A 13,602-nucleotide genomic window follows, 5' to 3' on the forward strand; every position below is an offset into this window, starting at 1 on the left:
AAAAAAATATTAAACCTATTGAGCAATAACAAATAATTTTAGAAACACAAATATATAATAACCAAAAATAAAGTTATTGATTTACCTGATTATTTTTTGTTCCAAGTCTCACAAAAAAATAATTCTATTGAGTTTTGTCCTCACTTCAATCTTTGAACACTGTCCATTATAAAAAAAAATAAATTAATTATTTTAAATAAATAATGTAAATAATACTTGACATTGTCATTAACTTAAAAAAAATTGAAATATACCTCTTTGAATCTTTGTTGTGCATTCAATGGTTAATATTTTGTTGTTCACTTCTCTTCAATGGTTTTTCTTCATATGTCTTGTTTTGGTATGAAAAGAAAATTAAAATGAGAAGAGTAGAAGACCAAAAGTTTGGAAACCACTAAAAGAGAGAGAAAAGTGGCGCTGATGCCTCTAATGGCTTGAAACAAATATTTGAAAAATGTACTAGTGTTACTTTAATTAATAGTATGGGCTTGGGCTAGTATAATAGAACCATTTTTATTAATTATTAGAATGGGCTATTTGTTAACAAGAGCAACAATAATTCAAATATCTAATACATAATGCAGTTTTTAGTTTTTTTAATTTATAAAATTTTGTAAGTTATATTTTTTTTAATATTATATATAAAAAAATTTAATATTATTAATTATTACTATTTACTATTTTTTTTAAAAAAAATTGGGGGGACCATGGCCACCTTAGGTCCCCGTGGATCCGCCACTGCTCATAACAAGAGAGAGGCGATGCAGATCTTGTGTTCATTCATGGCTAATCACGATCTTTTTTCAAAGTAGTCTTTTCCTGTTGAAAGATTCTACTGTTGGAAGCCAAGAGGAATCTGAGAAATAATATCAAAAGTTAATACGGAGAACAAGGAGGTAAGAACTAAACGAGCGATTAAATATATTTGACCTAAAATATTTATTTTTAAAAAAATAAAAAATTTTAAACCAAATACATATTAAAAATTTTCAAAATCATCTAATATAAACATTCAAATTTTCATATCAAAATAATATCTGAAATTCTACTAAACATCTGAATGTAGAAAGTCTATGTTGAAAGCTAAAGCTAAAATTTTGTCCGATCATTTATATTAAATTAAATATTCAAAATTAATAAATCTTAAATTTAACAAATTTCAAAAATTTCAAAATACTAAAAAAAATTAAAATTATACACAAAAATATCTAAAAAAATTTAAGTTCTATTTATTTTAAACAAACATAATACACGATAAAGACATTTTAAATTTTATTAATTATAACTAAATATAATATAAAAACAAAAAAATTATGTCTTTTTGAATTGAAATTCTAAATTCTAAATTTTAATTCTAATTCTAATTCTAATGTTCGACTACAATTAAAAAAAATAACCAAGGCGGCCGAAGAAAGAAAAACTTACCTAGGAACATTTTGAGACGAAAAACAATTTATTTAATTAGATATTCAGTTAATTTTTTTATTTTTTAATAAAATAAAATTTAAAATTTAATAAAAAATAAAAACATTAAATAAAAATATTTTAAAAATTAATTAATTTCAAGTATTCATATATAAAATTCTCGATTTTAAATGTACCGGTTCAATATTACATATATAAATTAATAAATAATAAACTACATATCTCTTACCGAAGATTGTGTCAGAAAATCTTATCCATGCGTAAAAAGTAAAAGTTTCACGTGATGATAAGTTGATTAATTCTTATTTATTTTATTGAATTTCAGACGTTTGGTCTAAGGGTTTATCTTTGCTTTTTCTTCTTCTCATTTATCATTTCCTAGGGAACGTGCGCGTTCTTCGCCACCGCCGTCCACCAATACGTGTCATTCACCTCAATCCATATAATAGTACCAACACAGATAATGAAATTTAAATATAATATAATAATAGTTATTGTTATCATACCTCAAATTATATACTGAGTAGTAATTTTGATATTTGATTTTTAAATTTTGTTTATGTTTTTTATTTTTTTAAATATTAATTTAAATGTATTAGTTTTTAAAAGAATAATATGCTATTTTTAAATAGATAATTTTAAATTATATGTTACATCTAGTTGTACATTAATTAATGAGTTAAAATTATTTATTTTTTCTATTATTTTAAAATTGTTTATCTTTTCTATTATTTAAAAAGTCCATTTTTTATATTATTTAAAATCTTTCATTTTAAAACTTCAATACAAATAAAGTTATTCATTTAAAATTTATAGTGTACACATTATAATATTTTTTATCTAAGATAACCTTTATTTGAAGCAACATTTAATAAAAATTATGTTAAATAAATAAAGATAATATTTTTAATCAGTTATCTTTGAATAAGACAAAAATAACAAAATTTTTAATCATTCATAAAAAAAATTATCTTTAATATCTAAAGCAACATTTATAAAATATTACAAAATAAAAACTTTAAGATAATATTTTTAAATAAAAATATAACATTTTATGAGAATCTTCAAAAGAATTAAACAAATAACATTTATAAAATGTTGTCTAAAATTATTTATAATTAAAAATTTTAAAAGAAAACTTTTAAGTTTTAATCATATTCCCACAAATTATATTTTCAATAAAAAAATAAACTTAAACACAAAAATACAAAAGTGTTTCAGAGGTTCCATTTCACGCCATACACAAGAGCCTAAAGCCTTAGCTTTCTCCCCTACAACAACGTAACACCCCCACCGTACCCTTTCTCCCCTTCCTAACGGCGACAGCAGGTCAGCAGCTTTCAATTGCCGGTGCACTCCTCCACGTACGTCGACGGTGTCATGCTATCCTCGACGGGCGACTGTGTGGTACCAAATCACAGACCTTTTCTCCCCTTCATAATGGCGACAGCAGCGCTCAATTGCGGTGTACTCCTCCACGTACGGCGACGGCGCGGTGCTCTCCTCGACGAGTGCGGTGCTCTCCTCGACGGGCGCGGTGCTCAATCGCGAGAAACTCCTCTCCGTTCTCTTCACCTTCTCGTTCTTCCTCTGTTCCTCCGTTTCCAGGTATTTGAGAAGACTAATTTTGATGTTCTCTGAATTAATTCATTATAGTTTAGATAGATTTTTATTTTTAGTTAGTAAATTATTTTGCTGTTCTCTGGTTTGCTGGCATGTGATTTCGCTGTTTTACAGATTATTATTGCTCTGTATAAAAGTTTGTTATATGTATATAAGAGCAAATAAAACTAATAATATAGAGTGATATAGAGATTATTGAACTGAGACACTAAAAGCCTGCGCAAACATTGTAAACAATCTTGTTGTATAGGATTAAATTATCGTATCGAGAAGCTGATGAACACATTTGGGGTTTCAATCTCATTGTTGGTGGCAGCCCTTGCATTGCAACAACCTTGCTGGGAGCAATAGGGTAAGTAGGGGGATGAATTAGAGGTAAAGAATCTTCCCTCTTTTTTTATTACTGCCGTATTCTTGACTTGGTTAAGAATATAATGACCACCAACCAATGAACTAAGTTTAAAGAAAGAAAGAAAGAAAAAAGGAAAAAAGAAAAAAACTGTTAATATTCTTTGTAAAATCCAAACATTTTGGATGTTATCTAACTTGAAAACAGTTTTTACACCCCATTTTTGTTGCCAAAGTAAAGGCAACGGGTTTAAATAAGTTTTAATTTTTCACATTTGTGATTTCACATTTACTATTTTAAGAAAAAGACATTAAAGACTGTTCAATTTTTTTTTTTTACCTGTTAAGATTGATCTTGTTTAATGATGGTCTTGAATCGTGCCATGTTTGGAAGTTTTAATGATATATATGGGAAGACCAAGATCAAGTTTCTAATATCATAAGTTTCTAGGGACATAGTCAATCAAAACAATGAAAAACTAAAGTGATTGATCTATTGTAAAATCTATTCTCTATTATTTTCTGTCATTCTTATCAATTCAGTTCATTTGTGAATGATATCAATTTAAGAAGAAAAAAAGCTAACAAACTCATAACTCATGTTTGATGCAAATTAGTACCACACTAAAATTAGTTCATTTAATAATTTTCGTCTCAATTGGATACACTCTTGATTATATGTTCTGCATTCATATAGTTTTGGGAGTTGATTGACAGTATAATTTGATTATCTGAATTTTCTGCTTACTTTTTTATGTGTGAAGACAATGAAATTTGAGGTTCATTAGGGTTATGTAATTGTATGCTTGAATCATTGAAAGGAATATAATTTAGATGTCATAGTATAATTTTCTTATTGTTATGTAGCAAAAAACTGTATTCAATATTTTTATTTATTTTTAGTTTAAGGGATTACTTTACCTTTGTGGATGTTAAAAAATAAGTTTCTAAAACTGTATTTATTTGAGTTAGCTATCATTTTGTGCTTGAAAGTATTATATTATGCTGAGAAAAATATTACGTTAGACATCATTTATGTTTGAACAAGTTCTTTAATGATTTTCTTCATTTAAAAGTTTAGAATCCTCTACTATATTATTACTTTTTATTTCTCCTCAACTTTATTTATTTCCGGTAATACTATTTGAGTTTTGCTTTCTTTTTTTTAATTTAATTTTTTTCTTACCAAAATCTGAGAATTAGATGAATAATTCTAAACGAAATTGAATGAACCTTGAAAGAGATTTACTTTATAGCTTTGTCAAACTAGGTTTATAATTCGGATGGACAAGGTTTAATTGTTATACTCAGAAGTACTAAATCTCCTTAGGCTACTCTTAAAAGAATTTTTTGGATGACTAATTTTGCTAATTAATTCTTTTTTATTTAGTCCTCTTCTTAATGGAATTTTTCACTTGTATTTTATTTTGTTTTTGGATTTGAAGAGTCAAAAAAAGGCTTTATACCAATGTCTCATGATTATTTTATTTTTGGGATGTGTGAGTATTTTATTAGAGTAGAGCCTCTCCCGCTTTTTCAAAGCCAAGAGCTTTAACTACAGATCACTTATATATACACACTAAAAATCTACCATTAATATTAAGACACTTATCATCGTATATGAATATACACCAACTATATATTCAATTAGCTTAATTTGCTTAGCTAGGCTTCATGACTGTGGTGCTTCACATGTTACAATGGTTGCAGATTTATAAATTTTCAAAAAACGTGATATGCTGGACCATTACAACATGTATGTAAAACGTTACATCTTCATCTAACATTTTTTGTTTTTTTTTTTATTTAATTTCTATACAAAAGCACCAAAGAAAAAGAGAATTACAAATTAAAAAATGAACAGAGAATGCAATAAGGATTGCAATTATTTTGTTGAAATCTAGATCATTTATATCCATCAGAATTATTTGCATAATTCACTGAGTTAACTAGTTCATATAGAAACGATTATTATTTTTTTTTTGTTCTGTTGGCCACTTTGATTGAGCTAAATAGTTCATAGAGAATAATGTAAATTTTATTCTTTACTTTTTTATAGAGAAAGATTACTTTAGAGGAGTTTGAGGAATATTGGTGGACATTCTAGGATTTGAATTAGATGACTATAAGCAATGGTTGCAAGAATTGGAAGATATTGTGAAACTTATGTTGCAACAAATTTCTCTTAGTATGAATGTTGATGAAGCGTTTTCTCTCTTGCGATCTAAGCAATCGTCTGCAAATAGTGCACAAGATCCAAATTTGATTCTTCGGCGTTCTCCTCCATTGACTCATATAGCAAATCATGATTAGGTATATGTGTGCTAAATTGTTGTAACACTTGAGTATACATGTTATTGTTAAACTGATGTTTTGACTATAATTTTTTTGTCCATTTAAATTTGACTGCAACTTTCTTATGGTTGGATGAAATTTTCTAAAGAGATAAATGCAATTATTGGCACAATGGTAAAGCACAAAGTCTTTTTGGTTTCAAATGGGAAAATTAGTTTCTTTTTTGTTTAAGTTCATCATCAGAAAAACATGTATTCTGTAATCTTATGTTTATTATTTATTTGACTTGGTAACTTAACAAGTATGTTAATTGGCACTTGGAAGACCTTTCTATATATATGCAATATATATTATTAGCTTATTCTTCCTATATTGATTAAATTAAATTTAAATATTTAAATATTATTAGTGTGTGTTATATATCCTTCAAATGTCATATAAAAATAACAAAGATAAAAAATATATTACTTTAGATATTAAAAAAGAGAACCTAAGAAAAATTTAATAAGGTGTTGCTTTAGGTATTAGAAAAAGACAACTGCAAATAAACTTAGATAAGTGTTTTTTCACATGCTTCGCTACATCAAAGGCACTCTATTTCATGACCTTTATTTTTCTGTCCATTCATCTTTATCCCTTTAGGCGTACTCAAATGCTGATTAGGCTAGTGATTCTACTGATCGCCGTTCTACTACTAGTTGTTGTTTGTTTCCTGGCGATGCTCTCATTTTTTAGCGAGCTAAGAAGCAAATGTTCACTGCTCGATCAAGCATAGAAGTTGAATATCGTGCTCTCGCTGACACCACTGTTGTCTTGATTCATTGGCTTCTCGCAGACTTGGGTGCTCTTCAGTCATCCCCGACCAATGTTTTTTGTGACAATCGCAGTGCTATTCAGATTGCGCATAATGATGCTTTTCATGAACGCACCAAACACATTGAGATTGATTGTTACTTTGTCCGGCAATGTCTCCTTGTTGACGTTGTTCACCTCGTCGTTGTTGGAACTTTAGATCAGACTACTGACATCTTCACAAAGGCTTATCATCCTATTTGTTTTCGGACTCTAGTATCTAAACTCAAGATGATATCTTTAGCTCCTACTTGAATTTGAGAAAGGATGTTAAAGAATAATTAAAATCAAATTAGTATCATTTATATTATATAGAATATGTGTATATTAATTGTAGAATCGTATGTTTTTATTATTTTGATTCTTCTAGCACCTATATATACCTCTATGTATTGTACCTTTTCAACACATTTAATAATATACTCTTCAAATTATTCTCTTGTTTCTAATATAGAGAAAAGAAAAAAAAATGTATTAGTGAACCTTCATTGTGAAAGTGTAGATAAAAATGTCTCGTTAAAATTATTTCAAACGATAATTTTGACCTTGTCTTTTAGCTAAAATATAAGTTTAAAGATGAAATATTTCATGTATTGGAAATAGAATAAAAGATATTCTTTCTCTCTAAAGTATATAAAACTTTACTGTATTTTATTTATTGAATGGTATTAGACCAAGGGAAATTTGGCAAAATATACTCAGGTCATCACTGTTTTTTTTGTATAAAGATTATTATAATATTTCATCAACTGAACCCAACCAACCCATAATAAAGAACTCATACTCACTACATATCCTCTAGTAGTATATGGTAATATAATAGCTCTCTCAATTTACACTCTCCCTTCATCAAATACAAAGTGAATGTTTTTTCTAAGGACCAAATAGAAATGATGTTTATAATGGAGATGGGGCAGATGCTGCTTTTATGTCCTCCGAGAAACCAGAAAGAGGGCCAGGTGCTGCAGCTCCAGAACTTAGAAGCTCAAACATTGCACGTCCAGGGTTCATTCTTTGCTTCTCACACAGTTCTGGCAAAAGCACCCCTGCTTATATAGCGCATCAAAGCAACATTTATTATTCTCTATAATAATAATAATAATAATAATAATAATAATAATAATAAAACAGAGTCCTCGGTAAATATTCAAGTTAGCAAATGTAAAATATTCTACCACATCATGAAAAAGGACCCCTCACTTCTTTTTTTTTTATTAATTTTATTTTTGGTAAGGATAGAACTATCGAAGAGTGACTGTATACTATAGATTAGATTTGAAGGAAGTGAGGTTGCAGGTAAGGTATCTGGGTGCTTTCATAGAGCATGGTACCATACACCACTCATTTTCGTGTGCCAACATGTCGTTGTTAAAACATATTATTCTATATATACAGAAAGTGTTTATTCTTATTGCATTGGTTGTTGAATATATAAGTTCTTGGAGAAGCTGTTCAAATAATTAAGGTCACAACATGGAATTTTCAACTACGACCATTATTGTTTTACTTTCTCGTTCTTCCTAATATATTAATCGAAAATATTTGATAACAAAAAAAAAATTAATAAAAAATAGTTATAACTTATTTAATAATAAATTTTAAATAAGACAAGTTTTAATTGTTTTTTTTTTTTTAGTATTATCATATATTAATAATGTAAGGTAGCTAATGACCACAAGAATATTACTTTTGAAATTAAGATAATAAAACAATACAAGTGAAGAGTTATTTTAACTCTTGCCGTTTGGATTAAGTTTAAATTTTATTTTTAATATTTAAAATATTTTATTTTTATTTTAAATATTTTATTTTAATTTTTTGATCAAAATTAAATTTTTTTTCTTTTAAAATTATCCCTTATTTTATTATGATTTTCTTTTAATCATAATTGTAATGCTCATAACGATGATTTTAGTGATTTGAGAATAGTAAACTTGACAAAATAATATTAAAAAAATAATAATAAAGGGAAAAAATGATCTTTTTTGAAAGAAATCTTTTTAATTTTAACTAGAAGACTAACATAGGACAAAATAAAATATTTAAAACAAAAATAAGTTATTTCAAATGTTTGAGATAAAATTAAGATTTAACTAAAATAATAAAGATTAAAACAATATTTTTTTTAAAAAATATCTTTAGTATTTAATTTTATACAACTTTTTTTCTAACGTTTTTTTATTTTTGTTAAAATTATCTTTGGACCTCTGTTTAAAATATTAAAGACAAAATTAAAAAATTCAAGAATAATTTTGAAATAATTAAAAATTTAGGGACAAAATTAAATGAATTAAAAGTATTTAAAAAATAAAATTAAACACTAAAATGTTTTAGAAGAAAATAGTAAATATTAACAACAAAAACATATGCTTTAATTTTACTAAATACAAAAATAGGTATATAGTTTATTTCTGTATGCAATTTCATTATGCGACGGTAGAAATTAATAAACAATTCTTACCCTCTCCAGCAGCCAAATTGAAGTAAAGGTCAACAATGTTGGGACATTTTAGGTAACAAGGTGGTGAGCAAAGTTCGGCACTGAATTGAGGCTCCAAGAATGCATCTGATGAAATGCCAACAAACTTCCTATCAACCCCACACGCCTCCACACATTCGTCTGTCTCTATGTAATCCCCCATCCTCTCTACCACCACTTCTGACGTCCGACACTGGTACTCCACGCTGCCGCCGGCCCCCCTCCGCGTCTCCAACAAACACCTCTTCCCTGAAGATGCTATTGAGAACGCACATGCTTCATTTGCTAACTCCTCACATACAACCTCCCCTGCCAAAAGATAGATCATGTATGTCAAAACTCAAAACATATATCATGTAAAAGTCAAAGAAACAATTGCACTGGCCATGGTATGAAATATATACATACAACATGAGAAATGTTCAATGTATGTACTATTTTGTATGGACATTTTGCTAGGATATTAGATGAAATTCGAGTTCTCAATACTTACTTAAACGGAATGATGAGTGAATTGACCATTCAATGAACTCAAATTAGTTATGCTGAGATTATATTTAAAATAGAAAATTTGTGTTCTTATATTTTTAATAAAAGAATCAAAAATGCAAAAACTTTGTATTTTTAGTTTCGAACACATTTTTTTTTTAATTTGTATTGTATCATTTCCTAACTACTAAATGCAATTTTAGTAAGTAATAAATGACTTAACACAATGTCTTATAAAAAATAAATACAGTTGATATAATTCAATAAAGCATACTTAATTACCGAAAGATACATGGATGAAGAGGGAAGAAAAGAACAAAACCAAAGGCAATTGGATCGAGAAAGACATGGTAAAGTTAAACTTCTGGCTATATAATATGGATTTTGTGATAGAGAAATAAAGGGGTTATGTATGTGTATGTAATGAGAATTAGTTATATGCTATATATGAAGGAGGAAATGTGATTTCAGCGAAAGGTGTATATATAGGTGTGGTGGCATGAACAATGCGTTTATATGATAGACACGTTTGGAAGGCTCAATAACACAAAAGCTATTGTGGTAATATACGTGTAATGCTCTTTAGCTATGTAATAATAGACTAATAATTATTATACGCGACTACGCGTAATTATTAAGAGAAATGTCATATGAAATTACTGGCCCAAAATATTCTCCAACTAATAACTGTCATGTTCAATTATACAAAAGATGATCAAGATCTATACCGTATTTGAAGAATTTTATGTATTTTAATAAAATAGGTATTTTAATAATTTTAGTTAACGATTTTAATTATAATATAATATATATTAATTAAAATTAATAGTAAAAAATACTAGAACATTAATGTCTTAAGAATATTTGAATTTTTTTTAAAGCATATATATTAACTTCGTTTGTCTGTATTTTTAGGATAAAACAAATATTTTTTTAAAAATAAATATTTATTTTATGTGCTTCTGAAAAAAAAAAGATAAAAACAATAAATAAGTAATTTTTTACATTTTTTGAAAAGTAAATAGGGTCGAAACCTGCATTGTTTTTATATGAAGAGGAAGAAAAGTTGCAAAAAGATAAAATCTTAATCAGTGTAAAAATTCTTAGTTATGATATTTTTTGCGCTATCTTAAAAATAAAGTAAATTATATTCTGGTTATTATTTATTAAATTTAAAAATTTAATTCCATTTTAAAATAAAAAGTCACCTCTAGTGCATACAAATATTATTATCAAAATAAAACTTTTTAATTAAATTTTTTATTATTATTAAAATATCCTTAAAAAGATAATATATAAATTAAATATTCTATCACAAGTTTATGTAATTATTTTATTTTATACTAATAAATAAATATATAATAAAATATTTTTGCTCATAACTAAAATTGTAATTTTATATAAAAAACATTTCTATAAATATATTCAAATATAAAATATCTTTCCACTTTTATTTTTTTCTTTTACTTTTAAAAAAATAATTCTTCCGACCGCACAAATGGCCATTATGTTGTTCACCTTCCATGCGTTATTATTATTCACGGACATGTGTGAAGTGCATTTGTTGCAGATGAGTAAACAGCAGTCAACCGAATCCTACATATTTATTCATTTAATAATTTCTACGCAAAAGCTAAATCCGCGTACTTCTTTTGTTATAACTTCTAAGTTATTTTCTTTTTATGGACCAAAAACAGAAATTCAGAAAAGCTTCACTTAATTAGGTGGGATCATTATGCTAGCCATTGAAAATGAAGGCCAGGCTTTGAAACTAAAATGTTACAACTAATAAATAGTTGAAACATAAATGAAATGGAGCTCACTTTAAAAATCAAAACAATACACAGTTCCCTTAAATTAAATTACTCCTACTGTATATCATTTGAGTGATATTTCAAATTAGTTCTTAATAATAACACGATCGATTTTCATTCATTTTAAATTGTATATACTGTTAATTGTTAAAGAATATACATAGAGTCACAAGCCAAATTGTTGAAAGTTAAGTTGTTAACGTCGTAATTAAGTGACACTTTAATTCTTTTCTTGTTTTTCACTACAAAAAAATTATTCATTTAACTACACTTTTTAAGTATAATTAAAATAAAAAATGCCTTATACAAAAATTATGTTTTTTTGGCTTCGAAAATATTTTAGTGGGGAATATCAATTCAGTCGTTACCTATTCTCAAAGTCTATATTTTTTTATATCAAAAATTACATTTTTAATATTTAGGAATAGGACGAATTTTGCAAGTGTTGCGTTTCATGACTAAAGATTACACTTTTTATCACCTGTACTTACCAAAATTTAAAATAATAGACTACACTTATTTTTTTCACTGTATCACCTTAAAAACATAACATTACATACTTATACATATTTTATATAAATATAATCTTATATCCCTTAATTTTTATTTTAATATATATATATATATAATCTTTTTTCTAAATCCTAATATTTAGTAATACTTAAAGATATTTCTTAGTTATATAATGTTATAGGTAATGTTGCACTTTGAATTAAATTAGTCAAATATTATAAAAAAAATTATAACAATATTATTTATATTTTTTAAATTATAATATAAGATCATTACATTAATTAACAAAAAAATATATGCTAAAACAATGTATATTTATAATTTAACCAAAAGTATTAGAATTGGCATCATTGTAGCATCATTGTATTATTGGATTTTTTCTTTCCTTTATGAGATTTAAGCCTAACTTTTTGGAAGTGTATTTTTGCACCCTAGTGCAACTTCTCAACCCTAATTAGATTTTTTGGGGTCTTTTGAGAGTGTGAGAGTAGCCCCAAAGTGAGAGATAAGAGGAAAAACAGAATTTTCATTTTTATGCAAAATAGTAAATTTCAAATGACAGTTTTTCATTCGTTTACCGCTGGATCAACTTAACATTTGAACTGCATGTTGTTCTCATCTTGTTCTTTATTCTAAATGGTGGAGATTTTAATTGGAGGTCTGTAGAGGGAGAAATAGGCTTCGGATAGAAGCTCTATTTTTTGGGTATTTTTCATCTTCTTGCTTCTCATTTGTAAGCTTTGGTGCTTTGATATTTTGCCTGGTTATATGCACACTTTTGTGCTTTGTTTGAGACTCCTTTGTACCTCATTTGATTATAGTGGAACTATTTGATTGGTCTGGACGACTAGTGATTTTTACCTCTCACATTGAGGGAGGTTTTCCACGTTAAAATCTCGGTGTGTTCTTGTTATTGCCTTACTTGCTATATTTCTTGTTCATAGTTGCTGCCATATTGTGTTGTGAGTGCTTCCATATTGTTCTTGTGTTGGATATTTGTGTTGTTTCCGCTGTTAGGCTCTTTCATACTGGCATAAGAGCTTGTTGGTATTTTTCTGGGCTTGTGATTCTGTGAACAATGGAATCTAATACTAATACTAGTAGGATGATTGCTCTTAATGGTCCTAATTATGATTTGTAAAAGTCAAAGATAGAATATTTGTATTATGTCAAGAATTTTCATCAACCAGTTTTTGGTACAGAAAAGCCTAATGATAAATCTGATGATGATTGGACTTTGTTGCATAGACAAGTTTGTAGATATATTAGGTAGTGGGTTGACGATAATGTGTTGAACCATATTATTGGAGAGACACATGCTCGGACCTTTTGGATTAAACTTGAACAGTTGTATGCTCAAAAAACTGAGAATAACAAGATATTTTTTTATCAAGAAGTTATTGGCTTTGAAATATACAGATGGGACATCAATGACAGATCACTTGAATAACTTTCAAGGAATAATGAATCAGTTATCTTCCATTGTTATCAAGTTTGATGAAGAGGTTCAAGGATTGTTACTTCTTGGCTCCTTACCAGACTCGTAGGAAATTCTCATAATGTCATTGTCTAATTCTGCTCCTGATGGTGTAATCTCTATGGATCTTACCAAGAGTAGTGTTTTGAATGAAGAATTGAGAAGAAAGTCACAAGGTACATCGACTACACATTTAGATGTTCTTGTTTCTGAGTCTAGGGGGAGAAACAAAATTCAAGGCCCTAAAATTAGAGATCAAAGCAGAAGCAAGTCTCGAGGAAATTATA

General features: G+C 27.3%; 1 protein-coding gene and 1 long non-coding RNA gene across 3 annotated transcripts; one reads left to right on the forward strand and one right to left on the reverse strand.

Annotated features, from left to right (window-relative positions):
• Positions 1-2,643: 2,643 nt before the first annotated feature.
• Positions 2,644-6,895, forward strand: LOC107484631 (uncharacterized). 2 transcript variants are annotated; one of them, XR_008008448.1, is made up of 4 exons: positions 2,644-3,033; positions 3,299-3,423; positions 5,456-5,709; positions 6,527-6,895. It is a non-coding gene; the product is annotated as an uncharacterized LOC107484631 (long non-coding RNA). The 2 variants fall into 2 exon arrangements; XR_008008447.1 differs by having other exon boundaries at positions 6,334-6,894.
• A 331-nt stretch (positions 6,896-7,226) lies between these two features.
• LOC107484633 (uncharacterized) lies at positions 7,227-9,967 on the reverse strand. Its single transcript, XM_016105183.3, has 3 exons — positions 9,794-9,967; positions 9,005-9,331; positions 7,227-7,589 (listed from the first exon to the last, which is right to left on the reverse strand). Exons 1-3 carry the CDS (start codon positions 9,858-9,860, stop codon positions 7,441-7,443), a joined length of 543 nt encoding a protein of 180 aa, XP_015960669.1. The 5' UTR covers positions 9,861-9,967; the 3' UTR covers positions 7,227-7,440.
• Positions 9,968-13,602: the final 3,635 nt, after the last annotated feature.

This window comes from Arachis duranensis, chromosome 4, assembly GCF_000817695.3.
Source record: "Arachis duranensis cultivar V14167 chromosome 4, aradu.V14167.gnm2.J7QH, whole genome shotgun sequence".
NCBI classification, from domain to species: Eukaryota; Viridiplantae; Streptophyta; class Magnoliopsida; order Fabales; family Fabaceae; genus Arachis; species Arachis duranensis.